General features: G+C 45.8%; 1 protein-coding gene and 1 long non-coding RNA gene across 2 annotated transcripts in view; both read left to right on the forward strand.

Moving 5' to 3' along the window:
* Positions 1–4,513: 4,513 nt before the first annotated feature.
* Positions 4,514–6,105, forward strand: LOC135556522 (uncharacterized). The gene is made up of 5 exons (XR_010458000.1): positions 4,514–4,700; positions 5,026–5,116; positions 5,262–5,318; positions 5,407–5,471; positions 6,029–6,105. It is a non-coding gene; the product is annotated as an uncharacterized LOC135556522 (long non-coding RNA).
* Positions 6,106–13,224: 7,119 nt separating this feature from the next.
* Positions 13,225–27,982, forward strand: part of LOC135556521 (phospholipid-transporting ATPase IC-like) — a 33,464-nt gene continuing 18,706 nt past the window's right edge. The window contains exons 1-15 of the mRNA XM_064989799.1: positions 13,225–13,384; positions 13,692–13,762; positions 13,888–13,979; positions 16,630–16,788; positions 16,914–17,002; positions 17,220–17,413; positions 17,615–17,826; positions 22,434–22,465; positions 22,627–22,783; positions 23,851–24,039; positions 24,315–24,427; positions 25,277–25,441; positions 25,623–25,734; positions 25,814–25,889; positions 26,071–26,194. Coding sequence (XP_064845871.1) covers positions 13,937–13,979; positions 16,630–16,788; positions 16,914–17,002; positions 17,220–17,413; positions 17,615–17,826; positions 22,434–22,465; positions 22,627–22,783; positions 23,851–24,039; positions 24,315–24,427; positions 25,277–25,441; positions 25,623–25,734; positions 25,814–25,889; positions 26,071–26,194 — 1,665 coding nt within the window. The 5' untranslated portion in view covers positions 13,225–13,384; positions 13,692–13,762; positions 13,888–13,936. The remainder of the gene's footprint in view (positions 13,385–13,691; positions 13,763–13,887; positions 13,980–16,629; positions 16,789–16,913; positions 17,003–17,219; positions 17,414–17,614; positions 17,827–22,433; positions 22,466–22,626; positions 22,784–23,850; positions 24,040–24,314; positions 24,428–25,276; positions 25,442–25,622; positions 25,735–25,813; positions 25,890–26,070; positions 26,195–27,982) is intronic.

The raw sequence follows: 27,982 nt of genomic DNA on the forward strand, positions 1-27,982 counted from the left end.
GTTGAGGTGGACGCGTCTGATGTGGGGGTGGGCGCCATCCTGTCCCAGCGTAGCTCCACTGACGGTAAACTCCATCCCTGCGAATTCTACTCTTGTCTTTCACCAGCTGAGAGAAACTACGATGTGGGTAACCGGGAGCTTCTCGCTGTGAAGCTTGCCTTGGAGGAGTGGCGTCACTGGTTGGAGGGAGCGGAGCAACCGTTTGTGGTCTGGACTGACCACAAGAATCTGGCTTACGTGCAATCGGCTAAACGTCTCAATTCCCGTCAGGCCAGGTGGGCTTTGTTTTTTGGACGCTTCAATTTTTCCCTGACGTTCCGACCTGGGTCGAAGAACGGCAAGGCGGACGCCTTGTCCCGGATGTTCTCCAAGACGGATGAGAGTGGGGCCAAGACTGAGACGATTCTTCCCCAGAACCTTGTCGTGGGAGCCGTTACATGGAGTATTGAGGAGGATGTGATGGCGGCCCTTCGGACGCAGCCCGGCCCCGGTAACGGTCCACCCGGTCGGTTGTTTGTGTCTGAGTCGGTCCGTTCTGCTGTTCTTCAGTGGTCCCACGCCAGCAAGATAGCTTGTCACCCTGGCGTTGCTCGGACTATGGCGCTACTGCGCAGACAATTTTGGTGGCCTGCCATGGGAGATGATACCCGGAGGATTGTTGCCACATGTCCTGTTTGTGCTCAGAACAAAAGTACCAATCGGCCCAGCTCTGGGCTTCTTCACCCCCTACCTATTCCTCGGCGACCTTGGTCGCATCTGGCCCTGGATTTTGTCACGGGATTGCCCCCTTCTGTTGGGAACACGGTCATTCTGACCATTGTGGACAGATTCAGCAAGTTTGCTCATTTTGTCCCTCTCTCCAAGCTTCCATCTGCCACGGAGACGTCCGAGATCCTGGTTAGGGAGGTTTTCAGGGTCCACAGATTGCCCAGTGACATTGTTTCTGACCGTGGTCCTCAGTTTACCTCTGCTGTCTGGAGATCCTTCTGTTTGGCCATTGGAGCTACAGTCAGTCTCACTTCTGGATTTCACCCACAATCTAATGGTCAGGCGGAGAGAGCCAACCAGAAGATGGAGTCCACGCTGCGTTGTCTTGTCTCCTCTGATCCCACCTCTCGGTCATCTCAATTACCCTGGGTCGAGTATGCCCATAATACCCTTCCTTCATTTGCCACTGGGATGTCCCCCTTCCAATGCCTGTACGAATACCAACCTCCCTTGTTTCCTTCTCAGGAGAGGGATCTTTCGGTTCCTTCTGTCCAGGCCCACATTCGTCGTTGCCACCGGACCTGGCATCGGGCCAGGAAGGTCCTCCTTAGAGTTTCTGACCGGTATCAGATCCAGGCGAATCGTCGCCGTATTCCTGCTCCCGCTTATACCATCAGAGATAAGGTTTGGTTGGCTACACGGGATCTTCCTCTACGGACTGAGTCGAGGAAACTGTCACCAAAGTTCATTGGTCCGTTTGTGGTGGAGAGAATCATTAACCCTGTTGTGGTCCGACTCAAATTGCCGGCTACGCTTCGAGTACACCCCACCTTTCATGTCTCCTGCCTCAAGCCGGTTCTCCTCAGTCCTCTGTTGCCCCCTCCTCCTCGTCCTCGGATGATCGGAGGTGGTCCTGCCTACATGGTGCGCCGCATAATGGATTCCAGACGGCGGGGTCGAGGTTTCCAATATCTCATGGATTGGGAAGGATATGGTCCAGAGGAGAGGAGTTGGATTCCTCGGCGTCAGATCCTTGATGACGACCTGCTTCGTGACTTCTACCGCCTCCACCCTGGCGCTCCAGGTAGTCCGCCCGGTGGCGTTCGTCGGAGGGGGGGTACTGTCACGAATCCCGCTTCCTGAGTCTGTGTTTGCCTGTGTTTCTGTCCTGTAGTGTGTTTCCGGTGTCCTGGAATGCACCCTGTCTGGTTGCCGGGCGAATTAGCTTGTTGGGAGATCGATGTTCACCCGCACCTGTATCCCATCAGTAATCTGCACACCTGTCCTGATCATCACCTCTCCCCTTCAAAAGCTCTGACCTGACATCCATTCCCTGCCGGATCGTTAGCCATGAACAGTATGTCGTGCCATAGTATCAGCCTCAAGTTAGATAGAATTTGTTTTGTTGTTTTTTACGTATTGCTTGCCTTAAACTTACCTCCATTTGTTCTGTCTTCAGTTACTCACCCGGATCATTTACCCCATTCCCGCCTGGTCGTCTGAGAATTCCTCTACCCCATTGGATCCACCTATTTACTCTCATCAACTCACCACCGCTGCCCGCTACGCCACCTGGATATATCTACCCATTCATATTCACTTGTAAATAAATACTCACCTTCTTCCTACTCTCCTGGTCTGCTTCTGGGTTCGATTTTGAAAGAACGTGACATAGAATTTGAATCCCAATGTTACACTTGATGTACATTACATCAGACTGAAATATAGCAAAACTGTTTGACATAGAAACACCGGAAAAAATATAAATAAAATAAAAGTTGATTAATTATGAAAAATATGAATAACAGTCCACCCATGAGGCCACTAGAAGGTAATTTGGTCATTTGACTGTAGGAAAGAGCTACATGTGCTGAGAATGTTCCAAAGTCAAGCAACTTTCCTGCACCATTTCCAGAAAGTAACCACAAGACAAACTAAAAATAACCACAAGACAAACACACTCTCACTGAGTTCTAAGAAACATATGGTTCTCAGAACATTATGTGCTTGCTGGGTGGTTTTCTGGTCCACGTCAGTCCTCTGAATGTGGTTGAGAACTTGAAATACACAAGAGGACTGGAAGAAGAATTTAGACCAGAATGGCTATTCAAATACTATAGGCCATACATGAATGTAATAGCTCGTCGTTGGAAGGATCGGACCAAGGTACACCGTGTTAGGCGTACATCTTACTTTATTCAATGAACACCGAAAAAAACAACAAATGCAAAGTGTAAAGTATAGTAGGGCTAAACTGCACAGTACCAAAACAAGATCCCACAAACTACAGGTGGGAAAAGGCAGCCTAAGTATGATCCCCAATCAGAGACAACGATAGACAGCTGCCTCTGATTGGGAACCATACCCGGCCAATAAAGAAATAAAAACCATAGATTTCCCACCCCTGTCACACCCTGACCTAACCAAATAGAGAATAAAAAGGCTCTCTAAAGTCAGGGTTGTGACAGTACCCTCCCCCCTCCAAAGGTGCGGACCCCGGCCGCAAAACCTGACTCTATTGGGGAGGGTCCCGGTGGGCATCTAGCCTTGGTGGCGGCTCCGGTTTGGGACGTAGACCCCGCTCTGCTCGTGGCTCCGCCAACTTCGGGGGCGCCTCTGTTGCGGGGATCGTCGCCGGAAGTGCCGGACAGTAAGTCATCGCCGGAGGAATCAGACCGGGATCATCGCTGGGGACTCCGGACCGTAGATCGTCGCCGGGGACTCCGGACCGTGGATCGTCGCCAGAGGCTCCGGGCTGGGAACCGTCGCTGGAGGCTCCAGACCTTGGAGTAGTGAGTTAACAGAACATGTCACTAAATAGCAGACAATGTTATGCCATAAACAATCAAATTGCTTATGGCATAACGTTGTATACCGAAAGCACTTTCCTAGTTGAGGTGTATGGAGGTTTGTCATCATGTTGTAAGGTCAATACATGGGGCTTTGTGTGGAAAGGAGCTTCCCTTTGAGGATAAAGACATAGTAACCACCCATGGGAGGGAGCTCACTGTGCCCCTCCATCCTCATCTCAGTCCTCCTGCAGCTTGGAGTGCTCTAATAGACAGAGAAGGAGAGAGGGGGAGAGAGGAAGGGAGAAGGAGAGAGAGGGAGAGAGTTAAGGAAAAATAGAGCAAGAAGGAGAGAGAGGAATGGAGAAAGAAGGAGGGAGAGAGGGAGATAGGGAGAGAAAAGACAGAGGAAGAGATAGGAGGAGAAGGAAAGGGAGAGGAGGGAAGAGGGAGAAAGGGGGATGATGTGGGGAAGAAAAGGAGACCTCTGTGTTGTGAGGGGAAAGAACACGAAACCCATGGTGAAAGGAAATCAGACCTGGGAATTTGGTCTGGTATTTCCAGGACAAAGATGGTGACCTATTACCTACTTATACATACTTTCACCTGACATTCAGGCCTGTGTTAGTTAGCCTTATTAGCATTGTGACAAAAGACTAAATCTCAAAATAATTTCCTTGTTTTCTGTAGACTGCTTTCCCATCCTCCTTAAACTATTGAAATTGAGCCAAAGACGTCAATGAGTCCCTCTGTACAGACGAGTACATCTCAATGTTGAATGGCCAGGGAAAAGGGGCTGGGGAACGAGGGACCACTGGTATTTGTGTTCTCCCACAAACTCTTATAACCTTTCCACCTTTCATTTTATTTTTTTCTCCCGTCTCTCCTCACACATTGTCCCTCCCTCCCTCCCTCCATCCCTCTCTCTGGCAGGTGCAGATAGAATATGTTGATACTGATGCTACCTGGGAAAGAGAGAGGGGCAGAGACTGAGAGAGGCAGGAAGAGAGGGAGGAACGCCAGCAGGTGAATTGTTATGAAATGCTGTGGAGAATGTGTGGAAAGTCACCACCATGTTAATATTCAGCTGTGGTCTGACTGCTGAGGTTGTTGGCACGTGCGATCGTTACCTGGTAACAGGTGTTATGTGACACACAGTGACACACAATCCATGGAGGGATACTCAAAGGCTGCTTTTTACAGGTGAGTGTTACTAACGATCACCTACACACCTACACACTTTTTAACATCGAGCTATGGGTTTGTTAGGAAGTACGTTTCTTAGTTCATTAATTGTGGGAGCTTATTCGAGTTTGTGCTGTTTAAGTTAAATTGTGTGCGGGAGGCTAGTGTTTAGGGTTGGTGTTTGTTGTCATCAGGTAACATTTACCTGTTATCTATTTTCTTTGTAAGGAGAAGAGGGAATTAGAGAGTTATAGCTAAGGAGGTGGAGCCCCTCTCTCTGGTCTGTCTGAGGTGAACTGGGTTGACCTTCATTCCACTGAATACGATCATTACTCCTCTTTAGGTCACGGTGACAGATGAAAACGGAATATCTACCACTGGACCACGATTCACCGCCTCTTGTTGTGTTACCTTTTGAGAGTCCTGGCTTAAAAGTATGATACTCAAATAGTTCGTATTTTGTCATCTACTGATCGAACGTCTTAAATGTTAAACCTTGGGACCATTTGAGTTCACAATCAGCCACCTCAAACGACCAGTAGTGACATAGGATTTTGTGTGTCTTTCTGATGAGAATAGGTCACAGTCAATGATTTGAGGAGTCAAGATTCCCTCTTTCTCTCTGTGTCCTATGAGGTAAGCAAGCATGGAATGAATAACAAGGCTGGCATGAGAGTCAATGTTATGAATAACTTGACTGTTGCTCTCTGTTTCACTCTTCCAGAACAGTATATTTTAGTCATTATAGCACCATGACCAAAGGGGATACTACCACCAACCCTGAAACAGGTCAGTCCAGTCTGTGTCCATCCATATTTGCATGAAACAAGTGAAAGTGTGTCTAGATGTCAAATAAAGCATCCTATATATGACCTTTGACCTCGTTTGATAATGATGGAGTGTTTTAAGGGATCCGGTTTCCTCAGAAGAAGCTATTAGAGTAATTTCTGCCTTCTCCAGGTGCAGGATAGGGGAATAGGGGGCTGCAAGATTCCCCCTGAGAGATGTAATAATAACACACTACAGTCTGTCACACACACACACACACACACGCACACACACACGCACGCACGCACGCACACTCACTCACTCACTCACTCACTCACTCACTCACTCACTCACACACATATACACACACACACATATACACACACACACACACACACACACATACACACACACATACACAAACACACACACACACACGCATGATCTCATCTTACCCCATATGTGATGGACAGTGACGTGACCTAGTCCCTGTGCTATGCCCTCCTCAAATCTCATTGGTGATAGAGAAAGCCAATTTGTGGTTGTAATAGGCTTTTCTTTAACCCTGTCTTTAACAGATATTACGTGGGAGGTGAGAGCAAACAGCCGCCACTTCCACAAACATCGACAGCAGAGATCCTTTCTGTGTTTCCGCTGGGGCCGATATGCCGTGAGTCACAGTACACTGTGTTGTTGTAACCCAACACTGTAGGCACAAACATACTAACCCACTAATTGACAAGCACTCACGTCTCCCTTGTGTCTCTCTCTCTTTGTTTCTTTCTGTGTCTGTCCTCTGGGTTGGGTTGCCAGGACAATGTGGTGCGCAGTTTTAAGTACTCCCCTCTGACCTTCCTACCCCTCACGCTGTACGAACAGTTCCAGCGAGTAGCTAACCTTTACTTCCTCCTCATGGTGGTGATGCAGGTCAGACTCTGGGTTTCATTTATCTACTCAGTTAATTTCTATGGTTTCTGAGGATGGGTAAATCATATGTATTTTTTGGCCAATATTTACATTAGTGATTTTATTTATCTGTATATATGTTGACAAAAGAATGGTAATATTTTCGATTGTTTTAGACTAGTGTTCTAGTAATTAGCAGCTTGTGTGCAATTTATACTTGTGATTCAGTGAATGTGGTAATGAATATGTGTGTGTGTGTGTGTGTGTGTGTGCATTAGTGCTGAGCAAACATAGCTTTTTTAGGTCTGTTCGGTGTCGGTCCAATTATTAAAACATGAATAGTTTTTTTTATGTTGGTTTCGATATTTTTTTTAACATTAAATGCATTATGTAATAATTACATTAAAATGACATTAGAGCTTTTTAATGGAAATTTAAAATACGAAAATAGTGACCATTCAAATTTAAAATCCTAAGTATGTCTGACAAAATCATTTGACTAGTTCTTCAAAATAGATAAGGCATACTATCACATTCTTCTCTATCCCTCGCGTTGTTGTGTTGTGTACGTTCCTCTCTCATGCGTTCACAGCGGTGTGTCTGCCTAACCTAATGTAGCAGCTGTAAAAGTGTATATGTCCCTGTCCGAGCAGGAAAGAACAGGCACAATGGATTATAGTCATTGAAGGAAATGACCACATTTCTGCACTGAACGAGGTTGAATATTTCCTTCAGTGCAGGATCCCACATAGTTCTTGACTTGATTTCTCTCGTGAATAATTTGATTTCTCTCTAGAGAAACGGCTCGTTGGGCTCACAAAAAAAAACACGAAATGGAATTCAAGTAATTGAACAACGTCAGTCAATTAGTTGCTTGAAAACAACAACATTAAACATCTTGGTTAATCGCTCAGCACTAGAGTGCATGCATATGTGCATGTGTGTGTGTGTGTTTCCAGTGTGTCCCTGCCATCTCGTCCATCCCCTGGTACACCACCACCATTCCCCTGGTAATAGTTCTGTCAGTACGGGGGCTTAAAGACCTGACCAATGACCTGGTGAGATTACTCACTCACCCTCCAATCACGCACCTCGCTCATTCATTGTCCTCATTGACTCCTTGTACTCATTGACAAACTGGTGTTCCAAGTTGCATAGATTTTTAACTAGCTTCTCTACTCCAGCAGCGATGATGTTTTGCATGGAGCATTTTATGGTTCAGTGCATCACTGTGTTATGGTGTTTACACCCCTTTTGAAAGGCTTTGTGACCCTCTTTATTGACTTGTCAATTAGTGAAGGATGTAAATCTCTCAGCTTGTGTCACTATATGGTCCCCTAAATGTGTTTTCTCTCTCTCTTTCTCTCTCGCTCTTTCCTATTAACCATTTATTATCTGTCTGTCTGTCTCTACTATCTCTCTCTCCCTCAGGCCAGGAGACGCAGTGATTCTCAGATTAATAGGCGACCCAGTGATGTCCTCATCTCCCAGAGGTGAGCACAAAGATGCCAGCTCTGCCTCTTAGGGCACAAACCTAACTTCAGACACTATTGTGAACTGTAAAACATTTAAACATTTGTGTCAATCTACTGTACATCATTTCCTTTGTGCTTCAAGTACAAGGGAAATAATGTAGGTCTGTCTCTCTCCTTTCTGTCTCTCTACCGTCTGTCTCCCTCCCTTCTGTCTCTCTCCTTTCTGTCTCTCTCTCCTTTCTGTCTTTCTCCCTTCTGTCTCTCTCCCTTCTGTCTCTCCTTTCTTTCTCTCTCCCTTCTGTCTCTCCTTTCTTTCTCTCTCCCTTCTGTCTCTCTCCTTTCTGTCTCTCTCCCTTCTGTCTCTCTCCTTCCTGTCGCTCTGCTTTTTTTCTCTCTCCCTTCTGTCTCTCTCCTTTCTGTCTCTCTCCGTTCTGTCTCTCTCCTTTCCGTCTCTCTCCCTTCTGTCTCTCTCCCTTCTGTCTCTCCTTTCTTTCTCTCTCCCTTCTGTCTCTCCTTTCTTTCTCTCTCCCTTCTGTCTCTCTCCTTTCTGTCTCTCTCCCTTCTGTCTCTCTCCTTCCTGTCGCTCTGCTTTTTTTCTCTCTCCCTTCTGTCTCTCTCCTTTCTGTCTCTCTACCGTCTGTCTCCCTCCCTTCTGTCTCTCTCCTTTCTGTCTCTCTCCGTTCTGTCTCTCTCCTTTCCGTCTCTCTCCCTTCTGTCTCTCTCCCTTCTGTCTCTCCTTTCTTTCTCTCTCCCTTCTGTCTCTCCTTTCTTTCTCTCTCCCTTCTGTCTCTCTCCTTTCTGTCTCTCTCCCTTCTGTCTCTCTCCTTCCTGTCGCTCTGCTTTTTTTCTCTCTCCCTTCTGTCTCTCTCCTTTCTGTCTCTCTACCGTCTGTCTCCCTCCCTTCTGGCTCTCTCCTTTCTGTCTCTCTCTCCTTTCTGTCTTTCTCCCTTCTGTCTCTCTCCCTTCTGTCTCTCTCCCTTCTGTCTCTCTCCTTTCGGTCTCTCTCCCTTCTGTATCTCTCCTTTCTGACTCTCTCCCTTCTGTCTCTCTCCTTTCTGTCTCTCTCTCCTTTCTGTCTTTCTCCCTACTGTCTCTCTCCCTTCTGTCTCTCTCCCTTCTGTCTCTCTCCTTTCTGTCTCTCTCCCTTGTCTCTCTCCTTTCTGTCTCTCTCCCTTCTATCTCTCTCTCTTCTGACTCTCTCTCTTCTGTCTCTCTCCTTTCTGTCTCTCTCCCTTCTGTCTCTCTCCCTTCTGTCTCTCTCCCTTCTGACTATCTCCCTTCTGTCTCTCTCCCTTCTGCCTCTCTCCCTTCTGTCTCTCCTTCCTGTCTCTCTCCCTTCTGTCTCTCTCCTTCCTGTCGCTCTCCTTTCTTTCTCTCTCCCTTCTGTCTCTCTCCTTTCTGTCTCTCTCTGTTCTGTCTCTCTCCTTTCCGTCTCTCTCCCTTCTGTCTCTCTCCTTTCTGTCTCTCTACCGTCTGAATCCCTCCCTTCTGTCTCTCCCCTTTCTGTCTCTCTACCGTCTGTCTCTCTCCCTTCTGTCTCACCCCTTTCTTTCTCTCTCCCTTCTGTCTCTCTCCCTTCTGTCTCTCTCCTTTCTGACTCTCTCCCTTCTGTCTCTCTCCTTTCTGTCTCTCTCTCCTTTCTGTCTTTCTCCCTTCTGTCTCTCTCCCTTCTCTCTCTCCCTTCTGTCTCTCTCTCTTCTGTCTCTCTCCCTTCCGTCTCTCCCTTCTGTCTCTCTCCCTTCTGACCTCCTACCTTCTGTCTCTCTCCTTTCTGAGTCTCTACTTTCTGACTCTCTCCTTTCTGAGTCTCTCCTTTCTGTCTTTCTCCCTTCTGTCTCTCTTCTTTCTGTCTCTCTCCCTTCTGTCTCTCTCCCTTCTGTCTCTCTACCTTCTGTCTCTCTCCTTTCTGTCTCTCTCCCTTCTGTCTCTCTCCCTTCTGTTTCTCTCCCTTCTGTCTCTCTCCTTTCTGTCTCTCTCCCTTCTGTCTCTCTCCCTTCTGTCTCTCTCCTTTCTGTCTCTCTCCCTTCTGTCTCTCTCCTTTCTGTCTCTCTACCTTCTGTCTCTCTCCTTTCTGTCTCTCTCCCTTCTGTCTCTCTCCCTTCTGTCTCTCTCCCTTCTGTCTCTCTCCCTTCTGTCTCTCTCCCTTCTGACTCTCTCCCTTCTGTCTCTCTCCCTTCTGACCTCCTCCCTTCTGTCTCTCTCCTTTCTGAATCTCTCCTTTCTGACTCTCTCCTTTCTGAGTCTCTCCTTTCTGCCTCTCTACCGTCTGTCTCTCTCCTTTCTGTCTCTCTCTGTTCTGTCTCTCTCCTTTCTGACTCTCTCCTGTCTGACTCTCTCCCTTCTGTCTCTCTCCTTTCCGTCTCTCTCCCTTCTGACTCTCTCCCTTCTGTCTCTCTCCCTTCTGTCTCTCTCCTTTCTGTCTCTCTCCCTTCTGACTCTCTCCCTTCTGTCTCTCTCCCTTCTGACCTCCTCCCTTCTGTCTCTCTCCTTTCTGAATCTCTCCTTTCTGACTCTCTCCTTTCTGAGTCTCTCCTTTCTGCCTCTCTACCGTCTGTCTCTCTCCTTTCTGTCTCTCTCTGTTCTGTCTCTCTCCTTTCTGACTCTCTCCTGTCTGTCTCTCTCCCTTCTGTCTCTCTCCCTTCTGACCTCCTCCCTTCTGTCTCTCTCCTTTCTGAGTCTCTACTTTCTAACTCTCTCCTTTCTGAGTCTCTCCTTTCTGTCTCTCTATCTTCTGACTCTCTCCTTTCTGTCTCTCTCCGTTCTGTCTCTCTCCTTCCTGACTGTCTCCTGTCTGTCTCTCTCCCTTCTGTCTCTCTCCCTTCTGTCTCTCTCCCTTCTGTCTCTCTCCTTTCTGTCTCTCTCCCTTCTGGCTCTCTCCTTTCTGTCTCTCTCCCTTCTGTCTCTCTCCCTTCTGACTCTCTCCCTTCTGTCTCTCTCCCTTCTGACTATCTCCCTTCTGTCTCTCTCCCTTCTGACTCTCTCCCTTCTGACTCTCTCCCTTCTGTCTCTCTCCTTTCCGTCTCTCTCCCTTCTGACTCTCTCCCTTCTGTCTCTCTCCCTTCTGTCTCTCTCCCTTCTGACCTCCTCCCTTCTGTCTCTCTCCATTCTGAGTCTCTCCTTTCTGATTCTCTCCGTTCTGTCTCTCTCCCTTCTGACTCTCTCTCTCTCTTCTGTCTCTCTTCTTTCTGTCTCTCTCCCTTCTGACTCTCTCCCTTCCGTCTCTCCTTTCTGTCTCTCTACCATCTGTCTCTCTCCTTTCTGTCTCTCTCCGTTCTGTCTCTCTCCTTCCTGACTGTCTCCTGTCTGTCTCTCTCCCTTCTGTCTCTCTCCCTTCTGTCTCTCTCTTTCTGACTCTCTCCCTTCTGTCTCTCTCCTTTCTGAGTCTCTCCTTTCTGACTCTCTCCTTTCTGAGTCTCTCCTTTCTGTCTTTCTCCCTTCTGTCTCTCTTCTTTCTGACTCTCTCCCTTCTGTCTCTCTCCCTTCTGTCTCTCTCCCTTCTGACTCTCTCCCTTCTGTCTCTCTCCCTTCTGTCTCTCTCCTTTCTGTCTCTCTCCCTTGTCTCTCTACCGTCTGTCTCTCTCCCTTCTGTCTCTCTCCCTTGTCTCTCTCCCTTCTGTCTCTCTCCCTTCTGACTCTCTCCCTTCTGACTCTCTCCCTTCTGTCTCTCTCCCTTCTGACCTCCTCCCTTCTGTCTCTCTCCTTTCTGAGTCTCTCCTTTCTAACTCTCTCCTTTTTGAGTCTCTCCTTTCTGTCTCTCTACCTTCTGACTCTCTCCCTTCTGTCTCTCTCCCTTCTGTCTCTCTCCCTTCTGTCTCTCTCCTTTCTGAGTCTCTCCCTTCTGTCTTTCTCCCTTCTGTCTCTATTCTTTCTGTCTCTCTCCCTTCTGTCTCTCTCCCTTCTGACTCTCCCTTCTGTCTCTCTGCCTTCTGTCTCTCTCCCTTCTGACCTCCTCCCTTCTGTCTCTCTCCTTTCTGAGTCTCTCCTTTCTGACTCTCTCCTTTCTGAGTCTCTCCTTTCTGTCTCTCTACCATCTGTCTCTCTCCGTTCTGTCTCTCTCCTTTCTGACTGTCTCCTGTCTGTCTCTCTCCCTTCTGTCTCTCTCCCTTCTGTCTCTCTCCTTTCTGTCTCTCTCCCTTCTGTCCCTCTCCCTTCTGACTATCTCCCTTCTGTCTCTCTCCCTTCTGACTCTCTCCCTTCTGTCTCTCTCCTTTCCGTCTCTCTCCCTTCTGACTCTCTCTGTTCTGTCTCTCTCCCTTCTGTCTCTCTCCCTTCTGACCTCCTCCCTTCTGTCTCTCTCCATTCTGAGTCTCTCCTTTCTGATTCTCTCCTTTCTGTCTCTCTCCCTTCTGACTCTCTCTCTCTCTTCTGTCTCTCTTCTTTCAGTCTCTCTCCCTTCTGACTCTCTCCCTTCCGTCTCTCCCTTCTGTCTCTCTCCCTTCTGACCTCCTCCCTTCTGTCTCTCTCCTTTCTGAGTCTCTCCTTTCTGACTCTCTCCTTTCTGAGTCTCTCCTTTCTGTCTTTCTCCCTTCTGTCTCTCTTCTTTCTGTCTCTCTCCCTTCTGTCTCTCTCCCTTCTTTCTCTCTCCCTTCTGACTCTCTCCCTTCTGTCTCTCTCCCTTCTGTCTCTCTCCTTTCTGTCTCTCTCCCTTGTCTCACTACCGTCTGTCTCTCTCCCTTCTGTCTCTCTCCTTTCTTTCTCCCTCCCTTCTGTCTCTTTCCTTTCGGTCTCTCTCCCTTCTGTCTCTCTCCTTTCTGTCTCTCTCCCTTCTGTCCCTCTCCTTTCTGTCTCTCTACCTTCTGTCTCTCTCCTTTCTGTCTCTCTCCCTTCTGTCTCTCTCCCTTCTGTCTCTCTCCTTTCTGTCTCTCTCCCTTCTGACTCTCTCCCTTCTGTCTCTCTCCCTTCTGTCTCTCTCCCTTCTGACCTCCTCCCTTCTGTCTCTCTCCTTTCAGTCTTTCTACCTTCTGTCTCTCTCCTTTCTGTCTCTCTCCCTTCTGTCTCTCTCCCTTCTGTCTCTCTCCCTTCTGTCTCTCTCCTTTCTGTCTCTCTCCCTTCTGACTCTCTCCCTTCTGTCTCTCTCCCTTCTGTCTCTTTCCCTTCTGACCTCCTCCCTTCTGTCTCTCTCCTTTCTGAGTCTCTCCTTTCTGACTCTCTCCTTTCTGAGTCTCTCCTTTCTGCCTCTCTACCATCTGTCTCTCTCCTTTCTGTCTCTCTCTGTTCTGTCTCTCTCCTTTCTGACTCTCTCCTGTCTGTCTCTCTCCCTTCTGTCTCTCTCCCTTCTGTCTCTCTCCTTTCTGTCTCTCTCCCTTGTCTCTCTCCTTTCTGTCTCTCTCCCTTCTGTCTCTCTCCCTTCTGACTCTCTCCCTTCTGTCTCTCTCCCTTCTGTCTCTCTCCTTTCTGTCTCTCTCCCTTCTGTCTCTCTCCCTTCTAACTCTCTCCCTTTTGTCTCTATCCCTTCTGTCTCTCTCCACTCCACGTCTCAGTTTCAGCCCATCCCAGTGGAAGGATGTGTGTGTGGGAGATGTGTTGCGGATTCACAAAGACCAGATCATCCCGGTGAGTTTCCATGCCTAGGCTTTAGCTTCAGCTGATTCAGCACCACCTGCAGGTTTGCATAGAGTCAAATTCAAATGTGTTTTTTCGTCATATACACATGCTATACATGGAGAACACAGTGCAATTCAATGCTTACTTGCAGGTTTACCCCTCGACAGTCAACAACAATAGAACAAGTAAATAGGTAAAGAAAGGGTACTAAAAAAGGGAGAGAGCCCGAAGTGGTTCCCTAGCGCTGACTGGCTGGTCGCCCCTCTCCCTTTGTGCTTCTCTCTATAGACATCTTTTCCTTCTGTATCCCTTGTAGGCAGATCTACTGCTCCTCTGCAGCTCTGAGCCACACAGCCTGTGCTACGTAGAGACAGCTGACATTGATGGGTAGGGGACAGAAACATCCATATACTGGCAATGTACTCTTGTCCATACTGTACACTGAACCAGATATGACCTGTTTATTTTATGCTGAGGGTTATGACGCCTGACCGTGGTCCCTGTCTTTGCAGAGAGACCAATCTAAAGTACCGGCAGGCCCTGGATGCCACCCACACAGAGATGACGTCTGACCCCACAGAACAGACCCTGGCTGCCTTTGATGGTAGGCATCACCTGAGCCAAAGCATTAGGAGAGTTAGGAAAAAATGCAAAGCTTATGCAAAATAGGGTGAGCTCATAACTGAAGCAGACCCTATCTGCCTTCAATAGTAGTCACCGCCTTGATACAGGGCATTAAGAAGTAAAGGGAATTAGGAAAAAATGCAAAGTGTATAAAAATTTGGGTGAGCTCATAATAACAATATGTCAGTGTCAGGTTGCATTTGACATTTTAGTCATTTAGCAGACGCTCTTATCCAGAACGACTTAGTTAGTGTGTTCATCTTAAAATAGCTAGGTGAAATTACAACATATCACTGTCATAGTAAGTACATGTTTCCTGTATAAAGTAGCTATCAGCAAAGTCAGAGCTAGTGTGTGTGTGTGGGGGGGGGGTTAATTTACTAAAGGCAATTTTATTTATTTTGAAAAATGTGGGTGCGAGGGGGGTTTTCGGGAAGATGTTTTTGGAAGATGGGGAAGCTCTATGCTGTTTTAGCTTCAGGTTCCACCATTGGGGTGCCAGGACAAAGAAGAGCCTTGACTGGACCGAGCGGGAGCTGGCCTCCTGTAGGTGTGGGAGGGCTAAGAGACCAGAGGTGGCAGAATTGAGTACTCGGTTCGGGTGTAGGGTTCGAGCACAGCCAGAAGGCAGTTCATCTTGCTGGCAAGTACCATGGTCTTGTAGTGAATGCGAGCTTTGACTGGAGTGTGGAGTGTGCAGAGGAGCGGGGTGACATGTGAGAACTGGGGAAGGTTGAACACCAGGCAGGCTGCAGGATTCTGGATAAGTTGCAGGGTTTGATGGCACAAGCAGAGATTCCAGCTAACAGCGAGATGCAGTAGTTCTGACGGGACATGACCAGTGCCTGGATTAGGACCTGCATCACTTCCTGGTTGAGGTAGGGTCGTACTCTACGGATGTTGTAGAGCCTGAACCTGCACAAGCAAGTCACTGTTTTGATGTTTGCAGAGAATGACAGGGTGTTGTCCAGGGTCACGCCAAGGTTCTTTGCACTCTGGGTGGGGGACACTGGGATTGCTGGCATAACACAGTTTTCCATCTACTAATGCCACATAATAGTCCACCCAGTCCACCCTAAAAACACAAGCTTATTGGGGATTGTTTCATTATGCATTGTACTATCTATAGATATATAGGCCTACAGTATTTAGCTGTTATTTATGCATTTTTTCTAAAAATGACAAATCAAATAGCCTAACAATGAGGAAAAAAGTTATTGAGTATAAATTCAGTCACTATTTATCATTGAACTCAGTGGATTTTATCTGGCCTACACAAATGGGCTGCAATATTTAAGAGAATTTAAATGAAATTAAATCCAACTTCTTAGACTCCTCTGGTCTCCTGAAGTCCTCCAAATGTTTTCATTAGGCCTGTAGGTCCAGGTTACGGGCCAAATTGATTTCTATACTTAGTATTGCCAACCCAGACAGTCGTTCCTGAGACATTGTGCATTATATGTCCATTGTGCAGCACATCAATTGAAATGAATGATATTGCAACTACACAACTCAAACACCGGTTCACCAGTAGGTCTATAAAAAAAAGTCAAGCCCTCAAGAACTGTTTTCCATTAAAGATTATAATCTGTTTGCATCTGACAATTTATTGGCTGTCCACAATCCAGACGACCTATTGGCTGTCCTCAGAGCTTCCTATACAGTTAATCTCTTTCCATCACGTGTTCAGGCTGGCAATTAAGGAGAATGAGAGTCTCAATTAAAGATGTTGCAGAAGTTCTGTAATATGATTAACTACTCCCTTCTGCCAAGTTTCCCTGGTGTTGCTATGGCAACATAGAGCCCCTGTGACAGAGAGGAGAGCAGTCTCAGTTGAATGACCCGTCTTGAAGGCTGACTAGTTAGGATCAGCAAGACAGTTCTGAGAGAGATAGCAAGAGAGTTGGTCAGAAACAGCACGCTCAACTGTTTTGGAAAGAAAAGAAAGAAGGGATACCGGTTTGTAGTTTTTGACGCCAGAGGGGTTGAGTGTTGGTTTCTTGAGGAGGGGAGTGACTCTGGACATTTTGAAGTGAGGAATAGGAGAAGGTCTCCAGAGATGGTCTGGAGAAGGGAGGAAGGGATGGGGTCGAGCTGGCAGGTTGTCGGTAGAAAGGGGCTTTAGCAGCAGATACAGAGTTAGAGAAGGTAGAGAGGAGGGAGTGAAAGGATGATAGGTCCTCTGGAAGTTTTGTTTTCCACCAGTTTCGCTCAGCTGCCCGCAACCCTTTTCTGTAGACTCCCACTGAGTCACTGAGCCACAGAGCAGGAGGGGAGGGACGGCCGGGAGGAAAGGGGACGGTGCCAGTCATAAGATGTGGAAAGGGAGGAACGTAGGGTCAAACAGGCAGAATTAGGAGACAGGAGGGAGTAGGATTTAGCAGAAGGGAGAGACGATAGGATAGAAGAGGGGAGAGTAGTGGGAAAGAGAGAGCGAAGATTGTGATGACACATGACCGTATGGGTAGGGGTGGGTGGGGTTGGAGGAGAGGGTTTACAAATGTAAACAGCCTTTTCGTTCTCTTTATCCCTCCGTCATTCTCTCTCTGCCTACCTTTCTCTATTTCTCCCTCCTTTCCTCTCTTATTCGCTCCCCACTCCATCTCTCCCTCTCTCCCTCCCTCTTTCAGGCATTGTGTTGTGTGAGGAGCCCAACAGCCATCTGTACACCTTCCGGGGGGAGCTCCGCTGGAGAGGAGAGCGCCACCCTCTGGACAGTGAACACATCCTGCTGAGAGGAACAGTACTTCGAAATACAGACACAGCCTTTGGCATGGCGATATACACCGGTACTCAGCACACATACATAGCCCCTGCTTCAATACCTTATGCACCCTCTCTATCCCCCTAACAGATCAATGACAAGGACTATGAAATTGAACGTGTAAATAACACAGATCTTCCTGTCCCTCAGGCTCAGATAGTAAAATCCTTCGCAACGTTGGTCGGCTCAGAGTCAAGATGACTCAGATTGAGAAGGTCCTGAACAAAGTTGTCATTGGGGTGAGTGATAAAGGCCAGGAGAGGATGATGAGGTAAAGCAGTGTGAGAGTTATGTAGATAGATGGTTTTATCTGTTCATTTATATAACTCTCTTGTCTTGACTCATTTTATTATGATAAAGGATCCAACTTTTTTTATGTGTGCTTTTTTAATTAAAGTGTGATTTTGTGTTCATGTGTGTGTTAATATACATGTATGTATGTGTCTGTGATCTCAGATAGTGCTGTTCATACTGCTGATGGCTCTACTGCTGGCTGTGGGGTCGGGAGTGTTTCAGGGGCGTGTGTCGTCCCAAATAGAGGTTCTGTCTGCTTTAACGAGGGGCAACTCGCCCATCTACACAGCCTTCCTCACCTTCTGGAGCTATGTGATCCTGCTCAGCCCTGCCATGCCCATGTCTCTCTACATCACGTGAGTAACACTACCAGGGTTGGTGTCAGTTCTATTTGAATTCATTCAATTCCAATACGAGAAATCGAAAAGTGGAATCAGCTCTTCCAATCCTATAGTACTGTACACAGCATACTTATTCAGCAGTCTATGAATCTCTGTTGAAATGTATTTTGTCGGTCACACATCTAGTATTGAGTATGTTCATGTCTCTGTGTGCAGGTTTGAGATGATCCACGTGCTGCACAGCCTGTTTATAGGCTGGGATGTAGAGATGAGAGGAGGGGTGGAGAGGTCCATCCCTGCCCAGGCCCGGAACACCTCTCTGAATGAGGAACTGGGTCAGGTGGGACATCTGTTGAGTGACAAGACAGGCACCCTCACCCAGAACCGCCTGCTCTTCAGACAGTGCTGCATTGCAGGGGACATCTATGGTAAGGATGGAGGTGTTAGATTTGGTTTCACCACTAAACCTGCAAGGGCCTGGAGTACCTTGTGTTATTGTGCAGCAGGTTCTCAGTCTGCTCCCCGGTTCGGAAAGACAGTGACTGAACTCACTTTTGTTTGCATCTGACCAAAGACCAAGACCTACATTTGTATGTGTCAGACTCAAGGCTCGAGTTCCAGGGCTGTCTGGGCACTATAACAAAAAGTACCCCCCCCCCCCCCCGGATACCTTTTCCCCAGAGCTGAAGATCCAAATCAAGTTCTGCGCATGTGTTTTTTTGCCTCTACTTTACGAACACAATTGTTGTGGTCACCCTCCTTTCACCTTTCTCACTGTCAATCGTACATGCTAATTCTTCAAGTTCAAGTACATGCTAATTCTGGTAAGACGTTTATGCAGCATCTGCATACCAACCATTTGATCTCAATCAGTTTAATAGAGATATGCATTTAGATCATATTGAGTTATTCAGTGTTGTTTCGAAGTAGCCTACAATCTTGTTGTGAAGGATGTACAATGACCTCTACACCAGGCGGTGTCAGAGGAAGGCCCTAAAAATGGTCAAAGACCCCAGCCACCCCAGTCAAAGATTGTTCTCTCTACTACTGCATGGCAAGCGGTACCGGAGCACCATGTCTAGGACCAAAAGGCTTCTCAACAGATTTTACCCCCAAGCCATAAGACTCCTGAACAGGTATTCAAATGGCTGCCCGGACTATCTGCATTGTGTGCCCCCCCAACCCCTCTTTTATGCTGCTGCTACTCTCTGTTTATCATATATGCATAGTCACTTTAACTATACATTCATGTACAATCTACCTCAATTGGGCCGACCAACCAGTGCTCCCGCACATTGGCTAACCGGGCTATCTGCATTGTGTCCCGTCACTCATCACCCGCCAACCCCTCATTTACACTACTGCTACTCTCTGTTCATCATATATGCATCGTCACTTTAACCATATCTACATGTACATACTACATAAATCAGCCTGACTAACCAGTGTCTGTATATAGCCTCACTACTGTATATATAGCCTCGCTACTGTATATAGCCTCGCTACTGTATATACTTCACTACTGTATATAGCCTCACTACTGTATATAGCCTCGCTACTGTATATAGCCTCACTATTGTATATAGCCTCGCTACTCTATATATAGCCTCACTACTGTATATAGCCTCACTACTGTATATAGCCTCGCTACTGTATATAGCCTCACTACTGTATATAGCCTCACTACTGTATATAGCCTCACTACTGTATGTAGCCTCACTACTGTATATAGCCTTGCTACTGTATATAGCCTTGCTACTGTATATAGCCTCACTACTGTATATAGCCTCGCTACTGTATATAGCCTCACTACTGTATATAGCCTCGCTACTGTATATAGCCTCACTACTGTATATAGCCTCACTACTGTATATAGCCTCGCTACTGTATATAGCCTTACTACTGTATATAGCCTCACTACTGTATATAGCCTCGCTACTGTATGTAGCCTCACTACTGTATATAGCCTCGCTACTGTATATAGCCTCACTACTGTATATAGCCTCACTACTGTATATAGCCTCTCTACTGTATATAGCCTCGCTACTATATATAGCCTCGCTACTGTATGTAGCCTCACTACTGTATATAGCCTCACTATTGTATTTAGCCTCTCTACTGTATATAGCCTCTCTACTGTATATAGCCTCATTACTGTATATAGCCTCGCTACTGTATATAGCCTCGCTACTGTATATAGCCTCACTACTGCATGTAGCCTCACTACTGTATATAGCCTCGCTACTGTATATAGCCTCACTATTGTATATAGCCTCGCTACTCTATATATAGCCTCACTACTGTATATAGCCTCACTACTGTATATAGCCTCGCTACTGTATATAGCCTCACTACTGTATATAGCCTCGCTACTGTATATAGCCTCACTACTGTATATAGCCTCACTACTGTATATAGCCTCGCTACTGTATATAGCCTTACTACTGTATATAGCCTCACTACTGTATATAGCCTCGCTACTGTATGTAGCCTCACTACTGTATATAGCCTCGCTACTGTATATAGCCTCGCTACTGTATATAGCCTCACTACTGTATATAGCCTCACTACTGTATATAGCCTCTCTACTGTATATAGCCTCGCTACTATATATAGCCTCGCTACTGTATGTAGCCTCACTACTGTATATAGCCTCACTATTGTATTTAGCCTCTCTACTGTATATAGCCTCACAACTGCATGTAGCCTCACTACTGTATATAGCCTCGCTACTGTATATAGCCTCACTACTGTATATAGCCTCACTACTGTATATAGCCTCACTACTGTATATAGCCTCGCTACTGTATATAGCCTTGCTACTGTATATAGCCTCACTACTGTATAGAGTCTCACTACTGTATATAGCCTCACTACTGTATAAAGTCTCACTACTGTATATAGCCTCACTACTGTATATAGTCTCACTACTGTATATAGCCTCACTACTGTATAGAGTCTCACTACTGTATATAGCCTCACTACTGTATATAGTCTCACTACTGTATATAGCCTCACTACTGTATGTAGCCTCACTACTGTATATAGCCTCACTACTGTATATAGCCTTGCTACTGTATATAGCCTCACTACTGTATATAGCCTCACTACTGTATGTAGCCTCACTACTGTATGTAGCCTCACTACTGTATATAGCCTCGCTACTGTATATAGCCTCACTACTGTATATAGCCTCGCTACTGTATATAGCCTTGCTACTGTATATAGCCTCACTACTGTATATAGCCTCACTACTGTATATAGCCTTGCTACTGTATATAGCCTCGCTACTGTATATAGCCTCACTACTGTATATAGCCTAACTACTGTATATAGCCTCACTACTGTATATAGCCTCACTACTGTATATAGCCTCGCTACTGTATATAGCCTCACTACTGTATACAGCCTCACTACTGTATATAGCCTCACTACTGTATATAGCCTCACTACTGTATATAGCCTCACTACTGTATAGAGTCTCACTACTGTATATAGCCTCACTACTGTATAAAGTCTCACTACTGTATATAGCCTCACTACTGTATATAGTCTCACTACTGTATATAGCCTCACTACTGTATAGAGTCTCACTACTGTATATAGCCTCACTACTGTATATAGTCTCACTACTGTATATAGCCTCACTACTGTATGTAGCCTCACTACTGTATATAGCCTCACTACTGTATATAGCCTTGCTACTGTATATAGCCTCACTACTGTATATAGCCTCACTACTGTATGTAGCCTCACTACTGTATGTAGCCTCACTACTGTATATAGCCTCGCTACTGTATATAGCCTCACTACTGTATATAGCCTCGCTACTGTATATAGCCTTGCTACTGTATATAGCCTCACTACTGTATATAGCCTCACTACTGTATATAGCCTTGCTACTGTATATAGCCTCGCTACTGTATATAGCCTCACTACTGTATATAGCCTAACTACTGTATATAGCCTCACTACTGTATATAGCCTCACTACTGTATACACTGTATACAGTAGTGAGGCTATATACAGTAGCGAGGCTATATACAGTAGTGAGGCTATATACAGTAGTGAGGCTATATACAGTAGTTAGGCTTTATACAGTAGTGAGGCTATATACAGTAGCGAGGCTATATACAGTAGTGAGGCTGTATACTATACAGCCTCACTACTGTATATAGCCTCACTACTGTATATAGCCTCACTACTGTATAGAGTCTGTCTTTTTACTGTTTTATTTCTTTACTTACTTATTGTTCACCTAATACCTTTTTTGCACTATTGGTTTTAGCCTGTATGTAAGCATTTCACTGTAGGTTTGTATTCAGCTCAATCAAATAATCTTTGATTTGATTGTAGAGCAGATGGTGTTAACAAAGTGTAGCATAGCTTACCTGTGTTTTAGTTGAAATCAAAGCATATGTTTTACCTAGTTGCTCACGCTGTTAAGTTTTGAAAAATCTGATTTGAGAGAAAAATGTGACCATTCGCACAATCGTGAAATCATGAAATGAGGTGTTTTTGTCTTACAGTAACGTTATACTATGCTATTATATTTGGTTCTATTATGTAGAATACTATCATTATCTTATCTTGCAGACTTTGATTCAACTTTGATCCAACTTTATTAAACCAGCACCATTCACCAGAGTAGCCTGGCCTCCACGAGTAAAGCAGAGACTGCTTGTAAAGTAGAGAATCCTGCACATGCGCAGAATCTTCGGGACCTTTAGCTGTCAGGAAAGAGCGGTCCAGAAAAGTCGGATCCGCAGCCACTCTGATAACAAATCAGGACACCCTTGTAAGTGTTCAAATATTCATATGGACACGCCCAAAAGTGTTAAATATTGAATGTCGTTCCAGCCCTCTAGAGTCAAGGTGTAATCTGAAATGTGTCTGGAATCACATTCCCCATCTGCCCACTGTCTACTACTACTATCGGTCTGGTAGTTAGAACATGCTTACTGTCAGTCTAAAGGTCCCCACTCTCCCCACTCTATCTGAAAATGTCTTCATTTCTCCTTTTTGAATTTTTCAGGTGATGCGTCAATCAGTGCAGAGGAATCCCAGGTAATGATCCAGGTTTAGATGTTCCATATCATTGTAGAGGAAAACATTCACATTATGTGGTTAATTCAGTTTATTTGCACATTGTCAAATCAGTCATGAAGTAGTAAATAAACAAAATAACACAACTTCCATCTCTCTGCCCCACCTCTGCCTCCCCCCAGACATTAGACCTGAGCTGGAACCCGTTCTCCTGTGGGGGTCTGTATCTGTCAGACCAGCGGCTGGTGGACAAGTTGAGGGGGCAGCAGTGCGCACAGAGCAGACAGTTCCTCACCACACTGGCACTCTGCCACACCGTCATGACCGAATGGAAGAACGGTGAGGGCAAACAGGTCATTCATGTGTAATTAACATTTTACCATGTAAGTTCGTAAATTTAGCTAGGTAAATACTTGGTGTTTTCTGTACAGTAAAATAAAATTGTTCTAAACCCTCTCAAGAAGTAGGAATACACATCTCAGCATGATACAACAATACAGCTGGGTGATTCCATGCCAGCGTAGGCCAAATGTATTTTTGGTATGTCAGATTGTTCTTTCAATTCACACATAGAAAATGAATTGGGAGGAAGGATGTGTTTGACATGCTTTTTACATTTGTATCACAAACCATTTTGAAAGTGAAAGTTGACATTTTTAGGCCCTTTTTAGACCTGTACACGCATCCTGTAAGACCCTATGATCTGTGAACTGTACCGTACAGACAACATCTTGGTGTCATTATACTCTTTGTAGTGTTCACCAAAATATGGAGTTTGTCATGATTTCCAGAGTGGGCTCTCTGCTAATTCTGAAGGTATGATACATTTTATGATCAAGACCGTGACGGGAAAATGGATTCAAAGGGAATATTATATTGACCTATAATGTCAATTTCTATGTATAAAATGGGTCATATCATTAAAAGTAGCAGAGCACCCACTCTGGAAATGTGACTTGTTTGAAGATTATATTGTTCCAAGCAATATGTAAAAATTAAAATTAAAATTAAAAAAGAAGCTATATCTAAAAGGGTTATTTTGAGTTATTCATATTCATAATTCTGCGTTGAATAAATGAATGTGAAAAATAGTATTTCAGAATCTAGACATACTCCATATTTGAGAGAGCACTATAAGGAGGATAATGACACCAAGATGTTGTCTGTATCATGTACGGTTCACAGATCATAGGCTCTGACAAGAGGCATATATAGGTCTAAAAAGGGCCTAAAATTGCCACTTTCGTGATTTTCATGTAAAAAGTATGCCGAACATCCTTCCTCCTAATAAATCTACTATGTGAGAATTTCCAGAAGAATCTGAGATGCCAAAAATATATTTGTGCTATGCTGGCTTGGAATCGCCCAGGTACTGTTACAGTTCTGTTGCGTGATGTTTGTCCTAGGGGCCCCGGTGTACCAGGCTGCGTCCCCAGATGAAGAGGCCCTGGTGGGGGCAGCCAGGGAGCTGGGCTGGGTCTTCCTCTCCAGGACCAGGAACTCTCTGACAGTCAGTGAGCTGGGCCTCAAACGCCACTACCAGCTCCTCACTCTGCTTGACTTCACCAGCCAGAGGCGACGCATGTCTGTACTGGGTAAGACTGACGTTACTATCTGGCCATGTTAGGAAGGTCCGACCCTAACCTTGAGCTTACCTGTAAAAAATATATCCTAATGATGTACTTTCTCAAAAGATCTGACATAATTTTCCTACCTGAGTGAGACTGGATGCATCTGCCCCACAGCTCCCCCATCCTGGACCCTTTACCTTTCTCTCCCTTCATCTCTCTATCCCTCAGTCTCTCATCTTGATGTATTCTCCTGACATGTATAAATGTGTTCTATCCTCTGATGTATTTTGTGTTTGCAGTGCGGGAGCCAGAGGGAGGGCTGAAGTTATACTGTAAAGGTGCTGACATAGTGATCCTGGAGAGACTACAAAAAGACTGTCCACATCTGGAAAGCACTGAGAGAGCCTTAGATGTAAAGACACAAACACACACACATACACAAACACACACAGACACAGACACAAACACACACACACACACACACACACACACACACACACACAGACACAGACACACACACACACACACACACAGATACACACACACACACACACACACACACAGACACACACACACAGACACACACACACACACACACACACATATATACACACACACACACACACACACACAAACACACTCACACATACTGGGGCGGCAGGTAGCTTAGTGGTTAGACTGTTGGACTAGTAACAGTAAAGATCTGTTGTTCTGTCCCTGAACAAGGCAGTTAACCCACTGTTCCTAGGCCATCATTGTAAATAAGAATTTGTTCTTAAATGCCTTGCCTAGTTAAATAAAGAATAAACACTACACATACTACATTTGCATTGACCCCCCCCCCTTTTTTACACTCCTGCTACTCGCTGTTTAATATCTATGCATAGTCACTTTACCCCTACCTACATGTACATATGACCTCGACTAACCTGTACCCCCGGCACATACAGGTACCCCCTGCATATAACCTCGTTATTGTTATTTTATTGTGTTACTTTTTATTTAATTTTTTACTTTAGCTTATTTAGTAAATGTTTTTGTAACTCTATTTCTTGAACTGCATTGTTGGTTAAGGCCTTGTAAGTTAGCATTTCACTGTACGGTCTACACCTGTTGTATTCAGCATTTCACTGTACAGTCTACACCTGTTGTATTCGGCGCATGTGACAGATACAATTAGATTTGATAATAAGCAGAGCAAGTAGATCTCATGCAGCATCTCATCCAGCATCTCATCCAGTATATTCCTGTCCTCCTCCAGCTGTTTGCCCAGTCCTGTCTGAGGACTCTGTGCATAGCTGAGCGTACTGTATCTGAGGCCAAATGGGAGGAGTGGAGCAAAACCATGGCCCAGGCTGCCATGACAACCCATAACCGTGATGACATGCTGGAACGGCTGCATGACGACATGGAGAGAGATCTAAAGGTATCCTCATAATCAGGGCACTGCATTACAGTATGTTTACCATACAATGACATTTGAGGAGAATTCCTATGCTCCAAAGGATGACGCCCATCAAGGAAACTCATGAACGCTTTATATAAATGCAATGTGATCCAAAATCAGAGTGATAAACTCTCTGTACATCTTGGTTCCTGTTGTGCAGCTGCTGGGGGTGACAGCTATAGAGGACCGGCTACAGGACGAGGTCCCTGAGACCATCTCCATACTCAGACAGGCTGGACTCAAAGTCTGGGTGCTGACCGGGGACAAGAAAGGTAACTACTGCTCCCCACTGTCTGTCTGTCTCTGTCTGTTGGTCTTTCACTCCTCTTTTCTCTCTCTTTCTCTCTGCAGAGACAGTGGTGAACATAGGGTACGCCTGCAGACTTCTGGATCCTGATACCAGACTACTAGAAGGGGATGAACTGAGGTCAAACATATTTACACACACACACATACACACAGACGAAACCACACAGACACACAAAGACACACATTCCCGCACACACACACACACGGACAAACACACATGGACACACACACACACACACACACACACACACATTGACGATACTTTTCCAATATATCTATTTTTCTGTATCCTCCCACAGGCAGCTCCTCCAGTCTCCTGATCCAGAGATTACTTTCTCCAAGGGCAAAGAGACAGAGCTGTGGTGTGTGGACAGGGAGAGGGCTGGGGAGAAATCAGCGCTGGTCCTCACCGGCCCTGAACTGGTAAACATACACTACCGGTCAAATGTTTAGAAAACCTACTCATTCAAGAGTTTTTCTTTCTTCATTTTTTTTAACACATTTGGAATCACAAAGTAAGCAAATAAGTGTTAAAGAAATTCTTTGAATAACCACCCTTTGCCTTGATGACAGCGTTGCACACTATTGGCATTCTCTCAACCAGCATCATGAGGAATGTTTTTCCAACTCTTGAAGGAGTTCCCACATATGCTAAGGACCTGTTGGCTGCTTTTCCTTCACTCTGCGCTCCAATTCATCAAATCAAATACACATACACATGGTTAGCAGATGTTAATATAGAGTACAGTATATACGTATGCATATGAGATGAATAATGTAGGGTATGTAAACATTATATTAGGTAGCATTGTTTAAAGTGGCAAGTTATATATTTTACATCATTTCCCATCAATTCCCATTATTAAAGTGGCTGGAGTTGAGTCAGTGTGTTGGCAGCAGCCACTCAATGTTAGTGGTGGCTGTTTAACAGTCTGATGGCCTTGAGATAGAAGCTGTTTTTCAGTCTCTCGGTCCCAGCTTTGATGCACCTGTACTGACCTCGGCTTCTGGATGATAGCGGGGTGAACAGGCAATGGCTCGGGTGGTTGTTGTCCTTGATGATCTTTATGGCCTTCCTGTAACATCGAGTGGTGTAGGTGTCTTGGAGGGCAGGTAGTTTGCCCCCGGTGATGCGTTGTGCAGACCTCACTACCCTCTGGAGAGCCTTACGGTTGTGGGCGGAGCAGTTGCTGTACCAGGCGGTGATACAGCCCGCCAGGATGCTCTCGATTGTGTATCTGTAGAAGTTTGTGAGTGCTTTTGGTGACAAGCCGAATTTCTTCAGCCTCCTGAGGTTGAAGAGGCGCTGCTGCGCCTTCTTCACGATGCTGTCTGTGTGGGTGGACCAATTCAGTTTGTCTGTGATGTGTATGCCGAGGAACTTAAAACTTACTACCCTCTCCACTACTGTTCCATCGATGTGGATAGCGGGGTGTTCCCTCTGCTGTTTCCTAAAGTCCACAATCATCTCCTTAGTTTTGTTGACGTTGAGTGTGAGGTTATTTTCCTGACACCACACTCCGAGGGCCCTCACCTCCTCCCTGTAGGCCGTCTCGTCGTTGTTGGTAATCAAGCCTACCACTGTTGTGTCGTTCTCAAACTTGATGATTCTCAAACATCTCAGTTTGGTTGAGGTCAAGTGATTGTGGAGGCCAGGTCATCTGATGCAGCACTCCATCACTCTCCTTGGTCAAATAGCCCATACACAGCCTGGAGGTGTGTGGGGTCATTGTCCTGTTGAAAAACAAATTATAGTCCCACTAGGCACAAACCAAATGGGATGGCATATCACTGCAGAATGCTGTGTTGGTTAAGTGTACCTTGAATTTAAAAAAATCACTGACAGTGTCACCAGCAAAGCACCCCCTTCACCATCACACCTCCTCCTCCATAATTTACGGTGGGAACCACACATACAGAAGATCATCCATTCACCTACACAAAGACACGGCGGTTGGAACCAAAAATCTCCAATTTGCACTTCAGACCAAAGGACACATTTCCACCGGTCTAATGTTCATTGCTAATGTTTTTTGGCCCAAGCAAGTCTCTTCTTATTATTGGTGTCCTTTAGTAGTGGTTTCTTTGCAGCAATTCGACCATGAAGGCCTGATTCACACAGTCTCCTCTGAACAGTTGATGTTGAGATGTGTCTCTTACTTGACCTCCATAAAGCATTTATTTGGGCTGCAATTTCTGAGGCTGGTAACT

This window comes from Oncorhynchus masou, chromosome 15, assembly GCF_036934945.1.
Source record: "Oncorhynchus masou masou isolate Uvic2021 chromosome 15, UVic_Omas_1.1, whole genome shotgun sequence".
Classification (NCBI taxonomy): domain Eukaryota; kingdom Metazoa; phylum Chordata; class Actinopteri; order Salmoniformes; family Salmonidae; genus Oncorhynchus; species Oncorhynchus masou.